Genomic DNA, 22,377 nt, shown 5'->3' with positions numbered 1-22,377 from the left:
AAGGATGAACGCATATGGAGCTATGCACCTCCTAAATCTCTGTCCCGTACTTGTGAGGAGGAAAAATGACAAAATTAAATAAGCTGGAATGATGAAGTGCATTGCTCACCGTCCTGTGATGTTCTGCGGCGCTCTCTCTAATACCTGCTGCAGTCTCAACCTGCCATGAGCAGCAACTGCCTGCACGGGGGAGGAAGAGGTCTCTTTTGATGGTGGGATCCTGCCCAGTAATGGACACAGTGATGACCGTTCCAGCACCAGGGTTGCCAAGAGGACCACTTTACTTTTATATATTTTCACCTTGCTTCAAATGTGTCTGCGTCACAAGCTAGAAGAGCAGAGTCAGCTTCCACAAAAGTGAAAACAGTCAGATAGTTCTGCAGACAAGGTTTTTGTGTAACTAAACTGACCTAAGGAGAGGAGGAAGCTGAGTCTCATGGAGATCCAGGGGTAGTATGCAGCATGTTTGCAGTTTCATCGGGAGAACGGTCGGCAATGAGCGGTAGGTGAGTCCGCCATTTTATCTGCCTGATCGCTGTCTGTCCCTGCTGTGACCGGGGTGCTCCAATGAGATGGCACCTCAAAAGACAATGAGGTACATGCTTTAGTGGAGCTCTGCCGGGGAGAGCTGGTCCCGTGCACACGGAGAGACTCAGGAGCTCTGTTGAATGAGTCCGCTGGAGTGTGTGCAGTGGAGCTGTAAGCGGCTCTGCCGTCATCCTTAGCAGGCCTCTGGATGGATCCTCCCTGGGGGGAGAAACGTGTTGTAGAGGCTTGTGAGACTCGTTTCTCATGCCCTTTTTTTTAGCTTGAGTTAGACATAAAGGTAGCTGGTACCTGCAGAGGCAGAGAACCAGTCGTTGGCAGGATAAAATTATGGTAAATGATTTTATCCTTCAGGAGCTGTTCTTTCATGTGCCTATACTCCTTGGCAGCCAACAACCCCCACTCCCCATCCCCCCCCCCCCCCCCCCCCATGACTTTTTGAGCCTCAGTATTCAGCTTAGCAGTTACACCTGAGGGAAAGGGAGTGGTAGGTCCACTCCAACCTTTTCACTATACCTTTAATAAAATTGGCCCAAAGGAGAACTTATCAAACTTTTAGTGAACTAAGTTTACTTAAAGGGTAACTATAATTTTGTTGTGGCAGCAGGATACAGTTTCAAACTCCCAGCAACTCCATATTCTGTTGTTAAAGCAAGCAGTCATGGTCCTTTACCATCCCTAATTCCCCTCAGGAAGAGTCCCTGCAGTCCATAGGACTCTCCTGTAGGGCAGTCATGGTCCTTTACCATCCCTAATTCCCCTCAGGAAGAGTCCCTGCAGTCCATAGGACTCTCCTGTAGGGCTCACCCCTTGCTCACCTGCTGTTAATATGTGTACATATTGTTCTTTGTATATAAAGTTGTACAAATGTATAGAGGCTAGTCATGTGACACACTATCATGTGACATTACCCGGAACTCCCTGGGGACAGGAACTCCAGGCTTTGCAACCAATGGGCTTTAGTCTATCCTCCTTAGTATAAAAGGGGCTGTAGTCTCTAGATTCACTCTCTTAGTTCCTGCCTTCAAAGACCGCACAATACCTGTACTATCTAAATTCATCTCCGCTAGGCCAAAGCCTAAAGAACCTGCAGCCACCTAAAAACGTGAGTTATCAAGCTCTGTCTACAATTCTAGTGACTAATGCTCAACTCAAGAATAATATTAGGAGCACAGTGGCCTGCATACATCATCTCAATACTACAAGTCCCAGCAAGCCTGCGAGGTATCCTGCATCCCGGTTGCCTCTAGAGAAACTGCATATTTCTGCATATAGACTGTTTAATAAGAATTCCAAGTAAAAGTTCCAGTTATTTTCACAATTCCTTTATTGCCTGCCGTTTCTGGGTTGGTTGTCGGCAGGGCCTGATACCGAAACAACCACATCCTGGCGTCACGAATAATCAGGGGTTATTAACACCTTACCCCACAGGGTTAATACCACCAGACCCTGCTATACTATTGCAACCCCCCAGCTTATCACATATACACCCCTGACAGAATTTTGCCTGATTACAACATAAACAGTCTCTAAGATAACTAATCAGTCAATTTAAAGAAACCAATAACTAATCATAATAGAAACATCGGCATACAAATTTTACCCCCCATGTATTACTTTTCAGAACATATTTTGTGTTCCTCTTTGGAGTTCACTGGCACATGTCTGATCATTTTCTTATTTTTCAGTCTGTCAATGGATTCTCCTGGACTCTTCCGCTGCTCAGAATCTGGTATTCAATTTCAGGTTTCACAGCCTGTGACCATAGAATATGAGGTGGATTCATGGAGTAACTACACTGAGATCCTACAGAATCTGCGAGGTGGATATCAGATTATTGGTCCTCTCTTCAACATAAAATCTGGTGTAGAACCCAATGTGGTGTCCACTGTCTTCCTCCCTCATTGTTTATATTTAAAAGGTAATGAAGAATGTTACATTTCATTAGCTGTAGATCTGAGATAGTTATTATTTATGTGTGATATGTTTTAAATGACCTCACAGACTAAGTAGATAAAATATATGATGAAGCCATACATAAAGATAGACTCCTCAACATTACAATTGCAATACCAAGAAGGAAAAGTCAAACAATTACTTAAAACATCTCATCCATTCAGTATTGAGTATGACCGCCATATGCAGAAATACACGCCTTTACATGCCATCATTAATGTTATTAGTGGTTGTTTGAGGAACGTTCTGACATGCTGAATTCACTTGGGCACGCAAATCATCAAAGCATCTGGCAGCTCCCTTTGTAATTGCCCAACAATGATGTCCCAGATGTGCTCGATGGAAGACAAGTCTGGAGATACTGCAGGTCATTGTAGCACATTTAGGCCAAGCATGCTGCTCACAGTAGTATGATCGATATGTAGCCTTGCATTGTCATGTTAAAATATGGCTCTTGGGACACTTGGGAGAAATGGCCATACCACTGGTTTCACAAACAAACACATGGAAATGCTGAGCTGGTGAAGTACCTGGAATGAAGACAACATGGTTCAGCTACCATGCACCATGTCACCTCACACTGTTTTCTTGTGAAGGCCTCTACATGGCCTTTTCCCTGTGGTTTCCAGACCAATCTATGGCTATCATTGCCTCCTAAGCAAAATCAGGACTCACTGCTAAAGAGAATAGACCTCCATCACAGCCTACATTGCCATCTTGCTCTGCACCGTGGTGGCATGAGGTCAATGAAACACCTGTAGATAGACATCTGGCTTGAAGCCCAATGTTGTGCAAAACACCTCTGGTGGGTCACTACATGCCAGTCTTCTAATCTTAAAATTCGTCCATGCAGAAGTTTGCCTCTGTACACCCCTTCATGTCATTCCAGTTTGGCTTTGGTCTGTCAACTACTGGGACATGTAACGTTGAACAGTGCTGATATCGTGTAGTTCACACAGTTCGAGGATTCTGTCCCTCTCCATTTTTGACAAGTGACAATAACTGGCATATCAACAAATAGGAGGCATCACACAGCCATATAGTACTGACCCTATCAGATTTCTGAGGTGCCATGTGCCTGAAAACATTTGCTTTCAGTCTGGCTTTAATATAATTGAAGACCCTCCCACATGCCACAGATTGGTGCCAGGTGCTTGAAAATGTGATAATTTGCAGATTTTGCCACACTTGCTACTTCCCCGATTTGCATGACCTTATGGCTTGTGTATCTTGGTCTTGCAATTATAAAGTCGAGGGGTGTGTGAATTTTTTGGTGGCTGAAGGAGACCCATAAAATAAACCAACTAAAATAAGGATACAAACATTTTTTTTATTTTAGTTTTACTAATACAGACTATTTCTTTATTATAGTAATTTTATTTTATATAATTTTGTAGGTTTTGAAGGAGACAAATCATTGATAAGATGTTTCCACTACAAGGATGATAACATGATTTTGGAAACGCCATCCAGAATGGAACCAATGTATGCGGTGCTAGAAAATCCCACCTTCTCCCCTTTTGGGATTCTTTTATATCCCTTCAACCTTTTGAACGATAAAATAATGAAACTCATCCCTTGTGAGGGAATGGCTCTATTATTCTGTAATACTATTATCAGGAGAGATCGAAAATACAATTATAGACTCCATCTATATCTTCTGCCAAGGATCCAAATTGTGGAAAAGGTATCTCCTTCATCAATGTTTCTGTATCTAACAGATAAGCTTCACTTGCCTTCCTTTTTCATGGTAAACAACTAAGACCGTGTTGATATTAGCATTGAACTCAGTTCATAGGAGCTCCATTTGCTGGTTCCTTCCAAATGATGGAACTTGAGCTGAGAAAAAAATACTGCTAAGGCTGCATTCACGCCTCGTTTTTTACATACGGGTGCCGGATCCAGCTGGGGGAGGGGAAAATCGAGCGCTCCCGTACCCCAGCCCGATCAGCCCGTGACTCCATTTATTTTTATGAGCCTACCAGAGTCAAACGGTGACTCCCCTCGGCTCAGTTTTGACCCGTATCCGGTTTTGGACCGGGCCTAAAACCGTAGTATACTACGGTTTTAGATCCGGTCAGGAAGCCGCGTACGGGTCAAAACTGAGCCAACGGGAGTCACCGTTTGACTCTGGTTGGCTCAATAAAGTAAATGGAGTCACGGGCTGATCCGGCTGGGGTACGGGAGCGCCCGGTTTTCCCCAGCCGGATACGGCACCTGTATGTAAAAAACGAGGTGTAAATGCAGCCTAAACTCATGCAAAACAACTGACACTTTACAGAAACCCGATTGACCCCATTCAAAGTCAATGACACTCATAGGTCCCATTGGTGTCTGTTGTGCAACGTACTGTCCAGGTCTGTTGTTTGTTCCTAGGACGGACTGCGACAGACCTCCCCAAACGGAGCTCAATGCTAATGTGAACTAGACTCTTATCAACTCCTGACATGTTTAGCTACCTTGATTGGCCATGCCAGTAAAGGTACCAGAGCTATTACCTTTATAAACCTACTTCACTGTAAAATAAACACATGGTAGTTGGAGTGAGGATTAGGTTTGCTTTAAAAGTTTATTCTAGGGACTATTTTTTTTATAACTATCCCCGGGTAGGTGCTAAATAGACAACAACAACAAAAAAAAAAACACCTTTCTCACTACCAGGCTGCAGCCTGTATTACGGTATTACTGAACCCCTATCCCGCTGCAAAGTAGTTTCATGATTAGGGTTCAACATGTTCAATAGCCTGCTCAGCTCTTACATAATATATTGCACTACTTACCGTATATAGTGTCAATATAATACTGATACGCATCCTATTAAACTCTGGCAGGGCCTAGTAGGTGTGTAGAAATGATATTCCAGGGGTTTCCATTATGCTCACTGCTGTCATGGAAATCCATTGGGTTTGGTCACAGGGACCGAATGGGCTTAAAGAGGAACAACCATTACTCAGACTACTTACAAGCCATGACCATCATTGTCCACAACATTTAAGGGGTTAAACCGTTTGGATTAAAGATTTCTCCTATTCTGGCCATTACAGCATGTGTCCAGCTATCAGTAGAAAGCAAAAAATCCGCCACCCCTGCCATGGAACACCCATGCAGGGCTTATGCCAAGGCTTATTCCATTAGATAGAAGCATGCTTATTCAAAGCTTCTTCCACTTGAGCAAAACTTCAGACCTTCTGCAGCCTAAACAGGAAGATATTGAACTAGATGTAAGCAAAATGGACTCTCGGGGAGTGGCAGCGCCAGTTGACACTCTCAATCTGTCTAAGCTGGATCATATAAAACAGGAGACCCTGGAGTTAAAGGGGGTGGTCCCACAAAGATAAATGGGTCTAAACAAACACCATATGTAATAATAGACATATTTCAAATATACAATAATTTTAACTTAGTAATCCCCCATGTGTCTTGTTGCATGTCATGGTTTACACAATCTTAAGTCATCAACTTAAGTCACTCATGCCAGTCACACATGCTCAGTCACACATGCTCAGTCACACATGCTCAGTCACACATGCTCAGTTCAACTGAAATCTCCTTGTCTGCCTCAGAAGTATTAGTAGATAGTCTGAGCTGTGTATGCAAGCAAAGGGGATTGTGGAAAAGTGTGTGCCCTGTTGCCTGGCAATAGCAGGGATACAGTTCAGAGAGGAAACCGGAAAGTGATGAGATCCATGGGGGAGAAGGACTCTACAGGGATATAAGTTACTTGACACAACAATAGCACATTTGTCCTCCTTTGCATATATGAACATGCACATCTGATTTTGCCAAATTTGCCTCAAGACAAAACTCCTTTATGCAGAGTTCTGGCCCATTCTACAGCCCCACTATCCCTGGTGCCATGCCTTAACACCATAGGCATATTAGACCACAAAGGTTATCCTCTTTTGTGTGAACTACTAAGAACGAAGGTCCCGAAGGCCACCTTCCAACCTCTAACACAGCACGTTAACCCTCACCAAAAAATACTGGATTAAAACAATCAATCAAAAAGTACCTCTGGGGTTCACTTTCCATCCAGAAAATGCAGGAATTGCTCTTGAAGCATACTTTAGGCGAAGAGCGTAAACAAATTAATTTATTAATAAGTGCAGATCATTGTAATGTACAAAACACAGAGAGTCCCAACAACCTAACCACTTAACTTGCTTGTCCAGGAGACCCCACTTGAGTAGTTTCTGCTCATATACTGGAAAACCAAGCTGTCTCAAAGCTCAGTAAATTAATCTAAATTAAAAGCTTGTTTGGGGGACAAATGTTCATGAGTTCAGAAAAGAGAATTTACAGAAGTGTGCAAACCTCTTCCATCAGACATCTCTCTTCAGGGAAGTATTTTAACATCATGCAGCTATGACAGAGCTACATAGAAATACAGATATGACAACCAGACCTTTAAAGGAAATCTGTCATCAGTTTCACCTGCACCAACCTGTCGGTACAGACTGGTAGTGCAGGGGACACTGATGACAACGATAATTAACTTGGTCCCGCTCCGTGCTCCTGTTTTTCGGCTATCCTCTTTGGTATTTTCTGCTCCGGGCCTGACTTTGAGCATGGGCGGAGCTTCGTTACGTCACCGCTGCTGTTTGCTAGCAGTTGGACCCAGCAGAGAACAGCAGCGATGACGTCACTAAGCTCCGCACATGCTCCAAGTCGGGCCTGAAGCTGAAGGTACCGAAAAGGATAGCCGGAGAACGGGAGCACAGAGCAAGATCAGGTAAGTGTCATTGTCATCAGTGTCACCTGCACTACCTGTCTGTACCAACAGGTTAGTGCAGGTGAAACTAATGACAGACTTCTTTTAAGCTGACTAAATCAGACAAATTCACATCTAAAGAAATAGCCATTCCCATTATCCTTAATGTTTGGTGCCCAATTAAATATCGCCACTGATGATCCACTAGGTGAAGGGGAGATTTAGCAAAACCTGTCCAGAGAAAAAGTTGCTGAGTTGCCCATAGCAACCAATCAGATCGTTCAGGTATTGGAGGCCATGGGTTCCTTAGACACCAGGGATTACCGGAATTAAAGGTTTAAATTCCATTATCACTTTTAATCACATTATTTTCCGGGTTAAATTACTGACATCAAAGCACAATTTGATGTCCGCCATTACCGGCAGATGTCGTTTGCTGATCGCAGCTGGCATATACCGGTTATGACACAGGCCTGAGCCATTTTCCCCTCACTCGACCCATGACATACTGGAACATCATGGGTTGAGAAAGGGTTAAGATAAAATATTACGATAATAGCCTTCATTTTTAAACATTCAAAAGAATTATTAAATTAGTCATACTTTATACCAGTGTACACTGGTTATATGTAAAACATTTAACTTTTCATCTGATTTGGTCTCCTTTAGGTTGTTGTGAATACCGAGTCCAGTCATTCATTCCAGAGAATTCATAAACCTTCTTTGGCAGAATCTGTGTATCATAAGAAGAAATACAGAATTCATGTTCTTCGGGATGCGCGTGTGATTCCCAAGGTAAACAGTTTTCTTACAAATATAGTGAGTTTTCAAGTTATTTTAGCATCTTTTAGAACATTTCTAAATATTTAGGTTACAAAATAAAGGTTAAGAGATAAAATTGTAAAGTAAAAATTGTAAATTATGTTGTTTTTTATCTGGATAACTTCAACCAATTAACCCCTTAACGACGCAGCCCTTTTTCACCTTAAGGACTGAGCCCTTTTTCGCAATTCTGACCACCGTCTCTTTACAAATTAATAACTCGAAAACGCATTCACCAAATATTCTGATTCTGAGAGTGTTTTTTTCGTGACATATTCTACTTTATTTTGGTGCTAACTTTTCGGCGTTACTTGCATCCTTTTTTGGTGAAAAATCCAAAAAATTCATGAAAATTTAGAAAATTTTGCATTTTTCTAACTTTGAAGCTCTCTACGTGCAAGGAAAATGGATATTCCAAATACATTTTATTTTTATTCGCAAATACAATATGTCCACTTTATGTTGGCATCATAAAATGGACATATTTTTTCTTTTTGAAAAAATTAGAGGGCTTCAAAGTAGAGCAGCAATTTTCAAAAATTTCATGAAAATTGCAAAATCTGAAGGGACAGATGTTACAGAACTACAACTCCCAGCATGCCTGGGCAGTCTAGGCATGCTGGGAGTTGCAGTTGGGCCTTCCTAGTGGTTGCCACAGTAAAGATCACTTTACTTTCACTTTCATTCCCCCCAACGTGGTTTCCCTACCTGAGCCAGGATCCAGCAGTCTCCAGCGACGATCCGGGGTCCCCAGGCTTCTTCTCCTCCAGGTACCGGCCTCCATCTTCTTCCCACGATCACCTCGACATCCAGGGGTGGGCAGAATGGGGGTTGCCATGGCAACCCACTGTCCTGCCCTGCCATTGGTCAGAATCAGTTCTGACCAATGGCAGGGGATAGGAGGAGATCGCAGCACTGCAACCTCGTTCCTATCCCTCAGGATGATCAGGGCTGTCCCTGACAGCTCCGATCATCCCTGTGTTCCGGGTGATCGGGTCACCAGAGACCCGATCAGCCCGGAATAGCAGAAAATCGCATGTCTGAATTGACATGCGATTTTCTGCGATCGCCGACATGGGGGGGGGTCTCAGGACCCCCCTCGGCGATGTGCCAGGATGCTTGCTGAATGATTTCAGCAGGCATTCCGGTCCGGTCCCCAACCGGCTAGCGGCGGCATCCTTAAAAGTTTAAACCAAGGAGATTAAACCCATCTGGTCCAGTATTATATTGTGGAATATCTATTCAGGTAATAAAGGGGCTCATATAAAAACCAAAATAAAAAGAAAACTTTTTTTGCTAACAGTTTTTGGCTAATGTCTCTAAATTAGATTGTTCTGTAAATTCTCAAAATTTATGGCAAAAAAGCGCAACTGTCATGAAATCTGTGTACAATAACCTGCACACAGCCTTCATACTGTGTGCAGGTGCTGTGTATAACAATGTTTTTACCTAATATTTGCAGGCTTTTATGACCACAAAAAAAGTGTTTTATCAAAGCCACTGACAGTCGGGTAGGCATGGCCCGAGGTACTTGATGCCCCGCCACCGCCACGCCCACCCACTGTATGTCAGCGCTGGGACCGCTGTGTTATTGACACACAGGTCCCAGCGCATGCGCCCTTCAGCTTATCTAATGTGCGTGCCGCCGCTGCCTGTTATCCTGGCAAGCGCTCGCTTCCCCAGCAAAGCTGTACTGTTCCCAATACTAGGGGCAGAGAGGAAGCGTGCTCTCTGCACCTAGCACTGCGTAGGCACCCTGAGGATGAAGACGGTGCGCTGGGGAAGCGAGCACTTGCCAGGATGACAGGCAGCGGCGGCGAGCACGTTAGATAAGCTGAAGGGCGCATGCGCTGGGACCTGTGTGTCAATCACACAGCGGTCCCAGCGCTGACATATAGTGGGTGGGCGTGGCATCTCGGGCCACGCTTACCCAACTGTCAGTGGCTTGGATAAAACACATTTTTTGGGGTCATAAAAGCCTGCAAATATTAGGTAAAAACATTGTTATACACACCACCTACCCACAGTACAAAGGCTGTGTGCAGGTTATTGTGCACAAATTTCATGACAGTTGCACTTTAAGGCTTACAACCTAGCTATATATTCGCATTTGGATTTTGTGTTTTTTGTCTTCTTGTGAGGTGGTAAATGTCCTCTTCTTTTTTGAATGTCTCCAGTCTTAATGCTGTTTACAAATCTTTAGATTGTTATTAAACCTAAAATATATAAAAGTGTTTTCTCTTTAGAACCATAGTCTAAATTTCAGATATTTTAGGATTTTTAGGGCATGTGCACTTGGGCAAAAACCTAGGGTAAGGATTTCTCCCTGGGATAGCTCTGGGATCGTCCTTGACACAGTCACAGGACACATTTCCACTTCAGTCAGCAGGCAAACAGTACTTAATGCAAGTTCAGCCCCTCGCCAGCTTTATTAGACAGGTTGCACGATAAACAAAAACATAAACACAGGAACAAAGCAAAATCCTAGACCGTCCAGTCACTAAGTAATCAATCCAGCATGCCCTGTCTATCAACTGGTGGGCTTTTCCCGGCCAGTTAAACTTATACCTTCTGCAACCTTCTACTCACTGTTCACACTTAGCTTTTGCAACGTCTTGCTGTGTGTCTCGTCCACACTTGGGGCCACTCACAGCTCGGGCTGTGTGTACCTCACCAGGACCCCTGTTTCCCCCTACAGCCAGCTTTCTGTCTTCTGGGGAGAGCCCAGACAATTCTGTCTGACTTCCTTTTAAACACACTTCCCCTTTCTGCTACCTCATTAATTAGGCCACAGGTGAAGGTTTCTTCTGGGTTAGCTAGGGAAATACACCCTTCCCTTGCCACAGCGTCACACTAGTTTGTGTGTGTAGTCAGCAGAGTGGGTGAATCCTGTCTTGAATGCTCCCATAAAAGTCAGTGGAGCTTCAGAGTGGGACAGTGCATAAGTGACATGTTGAAATCAGTGACAGTCAAATTTTTTTTATTGAAACCACATGGTTTGTCACGTGGAAATGGGTATAGTTTTTATGTCAGAAACCAAAGGGTTAATGTCCATGTGAGCAAAATGCACCAAATTTACTAAGCAAAATGCACAAATGTTTTTGGAAAAAAAAAATGCAGCATATTGTTTGCTTCTAATTTATGTTTTTATACTTTTTTACACCTAATTCTTTTGTTTTTAAAAGTGTCAAGAATAGAGAAAGTCTTAGCTGGGAGGAGGTTTTTCGCTTTTTCTTTGCACATTATTCCAGACATTCATGAGAAATGTGTGTTACATGCCTTGTGTATTGCAGTGTCTATAAATGAAAGATATTTATTGTCTTCATTGTAGACGCTGCTGTTTGAGAGTCACTGCCCCTCAGAGATATATCCCTTCACTGAAATCAGCATCGAAGGAGAGACAGATACAGCTGTGAAGGTGTCTATACATCCAGAAGATGGAGATGTTACAGTCTGGGAAACTGAGGTCTCCGCAGGTAATAGAAAGCAATGAATGAACACTTGTGTTCTAATAATGTGTTTTAGTAATGTTGACCAACCTACTGATTGTTCACTGACAGGATAATTACTGGGACAGGGAAATTGACATTCATTTTATCAAGATCTGTGTCTATGACATCTGCAGTTAACAATCCTTAAAGGGGTACTCCGCCCCTAGACATCTTATCCCCTATCGCCGCTGCGGCACCCCGCTGTCATTACTGCACAGAGCGAGTTCACTCTGTGCGTAATGACGGGCGATACAGGGGACGAAGCAGCGTGACGTCACGGCTCCGCCCCTCGTGACATCACGGCCCGTCCCCTTAATACATGTCTATGGCAGGGTGCGTGACGACCGCCACGCCCCCTCCCATAGACTCCTTAATTGACACCAGGAAAATTTTAAATTGTACTAGGCATATCTCTCTGAGAACTGCAATGCTACAGTGCCTACATATCGCTCAGAGAACTGGACTGATACTATAGCCCTCATTTACTAATGTCAACCCCACTTTTTTTGTCGGGTTGTGCGACCAAATTTGTGTTGTGTAGCCCATGCGACACAAATTTGGTTGCACAACCCGTCAAAATATATCATCACTCCGAGTGTTTTTTAAACCCGTCAAAATGGGCGTGGTTATCACAAAAAGGGGCGTGTTCCCGACAAAACAGAAAAACCACTCGGAGTATGATGAAAAACTCACAGGAAAACCTGTGAATTTTTCTTCACTAAAACCTGACAGCTCTGAGCTGTCGGGAAATTACTGAAAACCGAGTAAATCCTACCCCCATCATGGAACAGGGTCTGTTCCATGTTGGGGGTAGTAGTACAGGGGCTAAGGGGTTGATCGCATCAGGTCTCACTTCTGAGACCCGATCCGATCAAAAGTTATTAAGTGGGGAGCGGACCATGCCCGCTCCCCAGTGATGTATTTTACTTTAATTTTCAAATTCCCCGCCGGGATCCTTGAATGGCCAGTACCGAAGAGCCATTCAGGGATCCCTGCGTGCTGCGGTGGGGAAACATATATAGAATCGCTGGGGGTTTTGTATATGTCCCCACAGCTTCTATATATCTTGCCCCCTGCTTCGCCAATGTCTTGTCCCCCGCCGCAGCGCATGTGTACATACATATATATATACCCCCCGCACAGCGCTATCATATACCCCCCGCAGCACATGTTATATATATATATATATATATATATATATATATATATACCCCCCGCACAGTGCTATCATATACCTCCCCGCAGCGCATGTTATATATATATATATATATATATATATATATATATATATATATATGAATTCAGGTAGAAAAAACAGACATGGTCGCACATCTACAATCTTGTATAATGATCTGATTGCTTCTCAGCACAATATCAAAAACTAACAGGTTGTTATTATACATTTTTGATCAAAAAGTACAAGCCCACTCGCCACGTCAAGGCCACCTATTTAGAGTGGGTCCCTAACGTCCCTAGCATAAAATGGCGTAGCACGTTAAAAATATAACGTTAATTAAACGGCACGGTCAATGGCGTATACATAAAAAATTTCAAAAGTCCAAAATTGCATATTTTTGGTCATTTTGTATACCCTAAAATTTTTTTATAAAAAGCAATCAAAAAGTCCCATCAAAAATAAAATAAAACCTATATAAGTTAGACCGTATGGACCTACATAATAAAGATAAGGTGAATTTTTTACCGAAAAGTGAACTGCGTAGAATCGGAAGCCCAAAAAAGTAACAAAATGGCGTGTTTTTTTTTTTTTTTCAATTATGCCCCACAAATATTTTTTTTATAGTTTCACAGTAGATTTTGTGGTGAAATGATTGATGTCATTACAAAGTAAAATTGATGGTACAAAAAACAACCCCTTATATGGGTCTGTAGGTGAAAAATTGAAAGTGTTATGATTTTTAGAAGGTGAGGAGGAAAAAAACGAAAGCGCAACAATGTAAAATGGCCCGGTCCTTAAGGGGTTAAACAGAAGTAATTTACAAATCTGTTTAACGTTCCAAAGGATAGGGGATAAGATGCCTGATTGCGGGAGTCCCGCTGCTGGGGACCCCCGTGATCTTGCATGCGGAACCCCGTTTGAAATCAGTCCCCGGAGCGTGTTCCTTAACCTCTGTACCTTGATTAAGTTGGCTTAGCCAACGAAACGTCAGGCAGCGGGGGGCTATTCATGTTTTAACCAGCAGCTTTCAGTGTCCATCAGTTAGTGCAGCGGCATCCGCACAATAGTGCTGTCTAAAGCACAGTATCACTGTCAAAGAGTTACCGGATGCACGCATATTATATAGGGAACTATTATCTGTGTTTTTAACCACTATACCAGAGCTTACATATTTTAAGTGACTTAATAAAATTCAGTTTTAAGGGGGAGTTCTAGTTTAGGACTAACCCCTTGGGGGGGTGACCCCTAAAAAGGTTGTTGTTATTTATAATTTGCCCTGGAATCCCTGGGGATGTTTTGTTGTTGTGATTACTGACGATCACGGGGCCGGCGGCATGTGACATCCCGCCTCCGCCCCCGTGTGACCTCACGCTCTGTCCCTCAATGCAAGTCTATGGGAAGGGGGCGTGACAGCTATCACGCCCCCTCCCGTAGACTTGCATTGAGGGGCGGAGCGTGACGTCACACGCCGTCGGCCCTGTTGTCCCGCTAATCAGACCCGGAGCGAACACGCTCCAGGGACTGATTACAAACTGGATGCCGCGTGCAAGATCACGGGGGTCCCCAGCGGTGGGACTCCAGCGATCAAGCATCTTATCCCCTACCCTTTGGAAAGGTTATAAGATGTATAAGCTCCGGAGAACCCCTTTAAGGAACACCATTGCACACATACAGGTGGTTTGAACCGGTAAAGGAGTTCCTGAAAACTGTGCGAGTTCCCACCATCTTTGGTTTTGCCAAAGGTTTTGCGGGTGGACAGGCCCAAACTTACTAGAGCTCACCATTGTTAACTGACTAGCCAACCTATACCACAAGACATATCCAAGCACAACCTTACACCTCTACTGGGAGCCAACATTTCCTCCAAGGAGGAGGCCCTCCTAAGCTCAACTCTCATTTTGGATCCTTGTTGAGGCTACTAAGGATTTAAGCATAAACAACAGTTCTCAAGTCCATGTTTCAAGAGGCTGTATAGTGTACCATGAAACTCAACAATAACATTGATAATTTTATCAGTCCTCTGTAAATATATTTTTTCTAGCAATAGATGTGACCCTGGGGATTATAACCCCTTAAGGTCACAGCCCATTTTGCCCCTAAAACACAGCAAATTTTGATCGCTACTAGCTAGGGAGTGAATCATGCTATTGCACACTTCTCCTCGCTAGTCCTCCGATCGATCAATAAGGTTGATGTGTCTAGGACATTTTAAGTTTTTTTTTTAAAGTCAAAGTGCCCATTTAAGCTGCATAAGTAGTCACTTAAATCAGCCCATTCATGTTTTATTACTATTTTATGGTTCATGTACTACTTTTTCTTCATAGGCTGTACTTCTAACATTGTGGGGTATTTTTGTTTCTTTTTCAGATGAAATGTTAGATTTATCATCTGCAATATCAGGGCTCACGATTACGCAAGGTATGTTGCGTCTTTCTATATAGTGTATATACTTCCAACTGGAATATACCCAATTACGGACGTAAATATACACATAAAATAACATGTGTAATTTTACTAAGTGTGCGTTTATCCTTAAAGTGATTCTGTCACATTCAACTTGATGTTAAGGCTGGGTTCACACAACATATTTTGATCAGTATTTTTAGGTAAAACCAGGAATGGATTCAAAACAAGAAAAAAGGATGCAAATCTTTCCATTCTCTGTGTCCGTTCCAATCCTAGTTTTGCCAAAAAATACTAACCAAAATACTGTGTGTGAGCCCTACCGTATAGCATGTTCTACAGAAAGAAAAGCGGAGCAAATTGATATATAGATTGATGAGTAATGACTCATTCTAAGATTAGGAGTGGTCCAACTGATTGCCAGTCTTCATCTATGAGTGTGCATATTGAAAAAAGGCAGTGAAACTTCTTTTAAACGACCACCTAAAATTACTGGGCTGTACCATCTGTAGCTTGGAAACAAGAATGTGAGAATCGATTTCTGACCACATTAACCCCTTAACGACGCAGGATGTAAATGTACGTCCTGATGAGCTGGTAATTAATGCACCAGGACGTACATTTACATCCTAAGCATAACTGCGAGCATCAGAGCGGTGCCCGGATCATGCGCGGCAGGTCCCGGCTGTTGATAGCAGCCAGGGACCCACCGGTAAAGGCGGACATGCGCGATCCCACGGATGTCCGCCATTAACCCCCCAGATGTCGTGATCTATACAGATCACGGCATCTGCAGCATGGATGATCCGCGGCGATCCGATCATCCAGCATTGCAGACAGAGGTCCCCTCACCTGCCTCCGCTGCCTTCCCGGCGTCTTCTGCTCTGATCTGCCTTCCCGCAGACCAGAGCAGAAGTTGACCAATAATACTGTTCAGTGCTATGTCCTATACATAGCACTGAACAGTATTAGCAATCGAATGATTGCTATAAATAGTCCCCTATGGGGACTATTAGAGTGTAAAAATAAAAGTAAAAAAATTAAGTAAAAAAAAAAGGGAAAAACCCCCTCCCCCAATAAAAACTTAAATTGTCCCATTTGCCCTATTTCACCACCAAAAAGTGTTAAAAAATATTTTATATACATATTTGGTATCGCCGCGTGCGTAAATATCTGAACTATTAAAATAAAATGTTAAAGGGGTATTCCAGGCAAAAACTTTTTATATATATATCAACTGGCTCCGGAAAGTTAAACAGATTTGTAAATTACCTCTATTAAAAAATCTTAATCCTTCCAATAGTTATTAGCTTCTGAAGTTTTCTGTCTAACTGCTCAATGATGATGTCACGTCCCGGGAGCTGTGCATGATGGGAGAATATCCCCATAGGAGCTGGACAGCTCCCGCGACGTGAGTCATCAGAAAGCAGTTAGACAGAAAACAGCAACTCAACTTCAGAAGCTTATAACTATTGGAAGGATTAAGATTTTTAAATAGAAGTAATTTACAAATCTGTTTACCTTTCCGGAGCCAGTTGATACACATACGGTGAACGGCGTGAACGTTAAAAAAAAAAAAAAAAAAAAGTCCAAAATAGCTGCTTTTTTATAACATTTTATTCCAAAAAAAATTAATAAAAAATGTATTAAGTTTTATAAAAGCAAATATGGTATCAATAAAAAGTACAGATCACGGCGCAAAAAGTGAGCCCTCATACCGCCGCTTATACAGAAAAATGGAAAAGTTATAGGTCTTCAAAGTAGGGGGATTTTAAACGTACTAATTTGGTTAAAAAGTTTGTGATTTTTTTTAAGCGCAACTGTAATAGAAAAGTACGTTATCATGGGTATCATTTTAATCGTATTGACCCAGAGAATAAAGAACACACGTCATTTTTACCATAAATTGTACGGCGTGAAAACTAAACCTTCCAAAACTAGCAAAATTGCGGTTTTCTTTTTAATTTCCCCACACAAATAGTATTTTTTTGGTTGCGCCATACATTTTGTGGTAAAATGAGTGATGTCATTACAACGGACAACTGGTGGCGCGAAAAACAAGCCCTCATACTAGTCTGTGGATGAAAATATAAAAGGGTAACGATTTTTTGAAGGCGAGGAGGAAAAAACGAAAACTTAAAAATAAAATTGTCTGCGTCCTTAAGACCCAAATGAGCTGCGCCCTTAAGGGGTTAACATTACTGATTTATTGGGTGTAGTCAGACATTTCTCTATTCTTCTATGGGCAATAGTCCCCAATAATGGCGGTATAGTAGAGGGTAATACACAGAGATATGTGTGCAGATCTCACGCCCTAGTACGGAGCTTCACCAACTCCCATGGTACATAGTTAAATATTAGTCCTTTTAGAAACATTTTATCAAATGGACACTAACAATTAGATGCTTTCGTTCTGTTTCTTAATTTTTCTTTTATGTAGTTTTGAAGCATCTTTTCCAAAGTGTTAGATAAAAAGCAGACAGGTTAGCAGAGGCCTTACACTCTACAGGGAATCAAGTCCATCAGGATCTTACGCGATGTTTCGGGGTTACGCCCCCCTTGCTTATGCTTGACGCGTCGGTCACTCTCAGAATCTCCAACTGGAGATTCTGTAGTCTGAACGTAGCCTAATAGTAAACATATTACAAAATACATGTGGAAATGATCATTTCCAGTTCTGATGCTATCTGGCTTATCATCACATGATCACTACACACTGATTGTAAATAAAATGAAATGCGTTTTTTCAATGTTAATTCATCAGTGAAACAAATGTGATCAAAATACTGTCTGTACATTAAAGGGGTACTCCAATGGAAAACATTTTTTTTAAATTTACTGGTGCCAGAAAGTTAAACAGATTTGTAAATTACTTCTGTAAAAAAAAAAATCTTTATCCTTCCAGTACTTATTAGCAGCTGTATGCGACAGAGGAAATTATTTTCTTTTTAAATTTCTTTTTTGTCTTGTCCACAGTGCTCTCTGCCGACACCTGATGCCCGTATCAGGAACTGTCCAGAGCAGGAGAAAATCCCCATAACAAACCTATACTGCTCTGGACAGTTCCTGACACGGACAGAGTTGTCAACAGAGAGCACTGTGGACAAGAAAAAAAAAAAGAAATTAAAAAAGAAAAGAATTTCCTCTGTAGCATACAGCTACTAATAAGTACTGAAATGATTAAGATTTTTTAAATAGAAGTAATTTACAAATAACTTTCTGGCACCAGTTCATTAAAAAAAAAAAGTTTTCCACCAGAGTACCCCTCTAAATCTGCTGTAGAAATAAGTGAACTCTTAAAGGGGTACTCCGGTGAAAAACTTTTTTTTTTTATCAACTGGTGCCAGAAAGTTAAACAGATTTGTAAATTACTTCTATTAAAAAATCTTAATCCTCCCTGTACTTATTAGCTGCTGAATACTACAGTGGAAATTATTTTCCGTTGGAAACACAGAGCTCTCTGCTGACATGATGAGCACAGTGCTCTCTGCTGACATCTCTTTCCATTTTAGGAACTGTCCAGAGTAAAAGGAAATCCCCATAGCAAACATATGCTGTTCTGGACAGTTCCTAAAATGGACAGAGATGTCAGCAGTTCTGTGTTTCAAAAAAGAAAAGAATTTCCGCTGTAGTATTCAGCAGCTAATAAGTACAGGAAGGATTAAGATTTTTTTAATAGAAGTAATTTACAAATCTGTTTAACTTTTCTGGCACCAGTTGATTTAAAAAAAAAAAGTTTTTCACCGGAGTACCCCTTTAAGAGTGGATTCTTCAGAATAAAATACACTTTGATGCACCAGCCTTGAGTGATGGGGAAGTTTTTCTATATAAAAAATAAGTATATCACTGAGAAACCGTAAGAAAACAAGTGGTAAAGGTTAGAGATTCATTATATTTTTTCTATATCTCATTTGCCAATCGGATCCTAACACTTTCCTTATTTTCTCGATATGTCGGCTGTCTTCATTTGAGTACTTGTCTAGGCAAATGTGAATTGTATTATTTATCAGCGATTGTCATATGTTTTTCTTATTTTCTTGAAAGAGATGTAATCTTTCTCATTACAGAAGACAGCAGACCTCTCCAAGACTCAGACGATCACTTCTTGGACATCCATCGAGGAGATCTGATCAGCATGACTACTATGGTGGACCCGGTCCTAGATGATCTTCGCTCTCGGAAATTATTAACTCGTGAACACTATAACACTGTGCGCAGCAAATCTACCAACCAGGAGAAGATGAGGGAGCTCTATGACTATATTAGTTCCTGGAGAGGTGTTGATAAAGACAAAGCCATGAAATCTCTAAGAAGACATAACCCATCATTAAGAGTCTGGAGATAGGAGACTCTGCAGAAGAACCTGACTCAATGACATTTTGGTGTAATGTGATATACAGGATGATAGGGGACATTTATTTAATGTATATTTATGCCCATTGTCCAGACGACGGGATCAAAGTTGATTGCGGCATTCAAAATAGAAGAAAAGTCATTCCGGCTATTTCAGCGGGCTGTTTGGGACTGCCGTGATTTCCCGAACGGCTGAGAAGACAGCGGGAGTGCCCTTACCTGTAATGTTTCTATAGAAACTTTTAAATACATAAAGGGAATCAACACAGTAAAGGAGAAGAGCATATTAAAAAGAAGAAAAACTACCACGAGAGGACATAGTTTTAAATTAGAGGGGCAAAGGCTTCTGCAGTAATATCAGGAAGTATTACTTTACTGAGAGAGTAGTGGATGCATGGAATAGCCTTCCTGCAGAAGTGTTCGCTGCAAATACAGTGAAGGAGTTTAAGCATGAATGGGATAGGACAGTGGTCGGCAAGCTGCAGCTCTTCACACACTTTAATGCGGCTCTTGTAGTGCGGTCGGGCCGCGGCAGCCGCCCATGCACGCTGGTAGCATACAAGGGCCCGATACTAGTATCAGGCCCTTGTATGCAGAGCAGCAGCAGCCGGATAGTGCCGATCACTGCTGTATACTAAAAACCAGGGTGCCTCCAGCTGTTGTGAAACTACAACTCCCAGCATGCTGGTAGTTGTAGTTTCACAACAACTGGAGGCCCCCTGGTTTTTAGTATACAGTATTAGTTTTTACCTGCTCTGGCCGGCCCCCGCCTGCAGCCGCACACGGGAGCCGGCCCGGGCAGATAATCATAGGTTTTCCTATGCCGGATATCCCTGTATCCCGAAAAATCTTTTCAGGACATAAGGATGTCCGCCGGTCACTTACCATACCCCGGCAGCCGCACGTCCTCCTCCGGTCCTCCTGCGGTCTTCCTGCGATCCTCCGCCTCTCTATGGTTGTACGCACGGGACGTCAGTGACGTCCCGTGCGTACAACCATAGAGGCGCAGGAGGACCGGAGGAAGACGCGCACCGGCCGGAGCCTGGTAAGTGACCGGCGGCACGTCATCTTCAGTGTTCCGGTCACCGCTCCTCCGGTCCCAGCACCTACTGCTATGGTCCATAGGCCATAGCAGTAGATGGTGACCCGGGCCGGAGGAGCGGTGACCGGAACACTGTGGGGGCAGCAGTACAGACATACAGCCTCCAGCCATACACTGTATATGGCTGGAAGCTGTATGTCTGTGGGGGGGAGCTGCCTACCATTGTGGGGGGACTATACTGCCAACTATTGTGGGGGAACTATACTGCCAACTATTGTGGGGGGGAGCTACCTACCATTGTGGGGGAACTATACTGCCAACTATTGTGGGGGGGGAGCTGCCTACCATTGTGGGGGAACTATACTGCCAACTATTGTGGGGGAACTATACTGCAAACTATTGTGGGGGGGAGCTACCTACCATTGTGGGGGAACTATACTGCCAACTATTGTGGGGGGGGGAGCTGCCTACCATTGTGGGGGAACTATACTGCCAACTATTGTGGGGGAACTATACTGCCAACTATTGTGGGGGAACTTCCTAATATTGTGGGGAAGCTGCCTACTATTGTGTGGGGGAGCTGCCTACTATTGTGTGGCGGAGCTGCCAACTATTGTGAGGGAGCTGCCTACTATTGTAAGGGAACTGCTGACCTAATGTGGGGGAACTGCTGACCTAATGTGGGGGAACTGCCTACTATTGTGGGGGAACTGCCTACTATTGTGGGGGAACATGCTGCCTACCTAATGTGGGAGGAACTATACTGCCTACCTAATGGGGGGGGGGGGGAATACAAGGTACCGTACATCACGGTAGGAGGGGTAGTCTTATACTGCGAGTATATCCCAAACTCTATATTTTAACTGTGAAAGTTGGGAGTCGTCTTATACGCCCAGTCGTCTTATACGCCGGCATATACAGTATATGTGAGGGGCACATGTCAGGGGGCATTATATGTGGGGGTACATGACAGGGGGCATTATAAGTGAGGGGCACATGTCAGGGGGGCATTATATTGTGAGGAGCACATGTCAGGAGGCATTATATGTGGGGGCACATGACGGGGCATTATAAGTGAGGGGCACATGTCAGGGGGGCATTATATTGTGAGGGGCACAGGACATGTGGTATTATATATAAGGGGCACATGTCAGGGGGGCATTATATGTGGGGGCATTATAAGTGAGGGGCACATGTCAGGGGGGCATTATATTGTGAGGGGCACAGGACATGGGGTATTATATATAAGGGGCACATGACAGGGGGCATTATAAGTGAGGGGCACATGTCAGGGGGGCATTATATATGAGGGGCACATGGCAGGGGGACATTATGTGTGGGGGCAAATGACAGGACCCCCCCCCTGTCATGTGCCCATATAATGCCCCCCTGTCATGTGCCCCTTATATATAATGCCCCCCTGACATGTGCCCCTCACTTATAATGCCCCCTGTTATGTGCCCCTCAATAAAAACTTATTAAAAACAGGGTACCATCCTATGTATTTTCGGTTTTAAGAATGTGGCTCTCAAAATAAATTTCAATCGTGGTTTTGGTGAGATTTGGCTCCGTTGAAAAAAAGGGATAGGAATAAGGCTATCCTTCATATGAGATAGGGCCAGGGACTATTTTAAAAATGTATAAAAAACAATCAAGAAGTCCCATAAAAAATGGTACTGATAAAAAGTTGGAATACATAAAATACCGTATTTTTCGCCCTATAGGATGCACCGGCATATAAAACGCACCCAATTTTAAAGGTGCAAAATCTAGAAAGAAAATATTCTGAACCCAACAGTGATCTTCAACCTGCGGACCTCCAGATGTTGCAGAACTACAACTCCCAGCATGCCCGGACAGCCGTCGGCTGTCCGGG

The 22,377-nt window shown here is 43.0% G+C and overlaps 1 protein-coding gene across 16 annotated transcripts in view; it reads left to right on the top strand.

Annotated features, from left to right (window-relative positions):
* The window catches only part of LOC130367541 (uncharacterized), a 459,996-nt gene extending 439,887 nt beyond the window's left edge, over positions 1-20,109 (top strand). For 14 of the 16 annotated variants that reach the window (XM_056569981.1, XM_056569985.1, XM_056569984.1 and 11 more), the window contains 6 exons: positions 2,235-2,467; positions 3,900-4,189; positions 7,883-8,008; positions 11,367-11,511; positions 15,071-15,121; positions 19,174-20,108. In XM_056569981.1, the coding sequence (XP_056425956.1) occupies positions 2,235-2,467; positions 3,900-4,189; positions 7,883-8,008; positions 11,367-11,511; positions 15,071-15,121; positions 19,174-19,451 (1,123 nt within the window). In that variant the 3' untranslated portion in view covers positions 19,452-20,108. Of the gene's footprint in view, positions 1-2,234; positions 2,468-3,899; positions 4,190-7,882; positions 8,009-11,366; positions 11,512-15,070; positions 15,122-19,173 lie in introns of all 16 variants that reach the window. The other 2 variants (XM_056569992.1, XM_056569980.1) reach the window with 1 other exon arrangement.
* Positions 20,110-22,377: the final 2,268 nt, after the last annotated feature.

The sequence above is a fragment of the Hyla sarda genome, chromosome 4 (assembly GCF_029499605.1).
Source record: "Hyla sarda isolate aHylSar1 chromosome 4, aHylSar1.hap1, whole genome shotgun sequence".
In the NCBI taxonomy this organism is placed as follows: Eukaryota; Metazoa; Chordata; class Amphibia; order Anura; family Hylidae; genus Hyla; species Hyla sarda.
The sequence above is the reverse complement of the archived record's forward strand: the minus strand, read 5'-3'. Positions and strand labels throughout refer to the sequence as shown.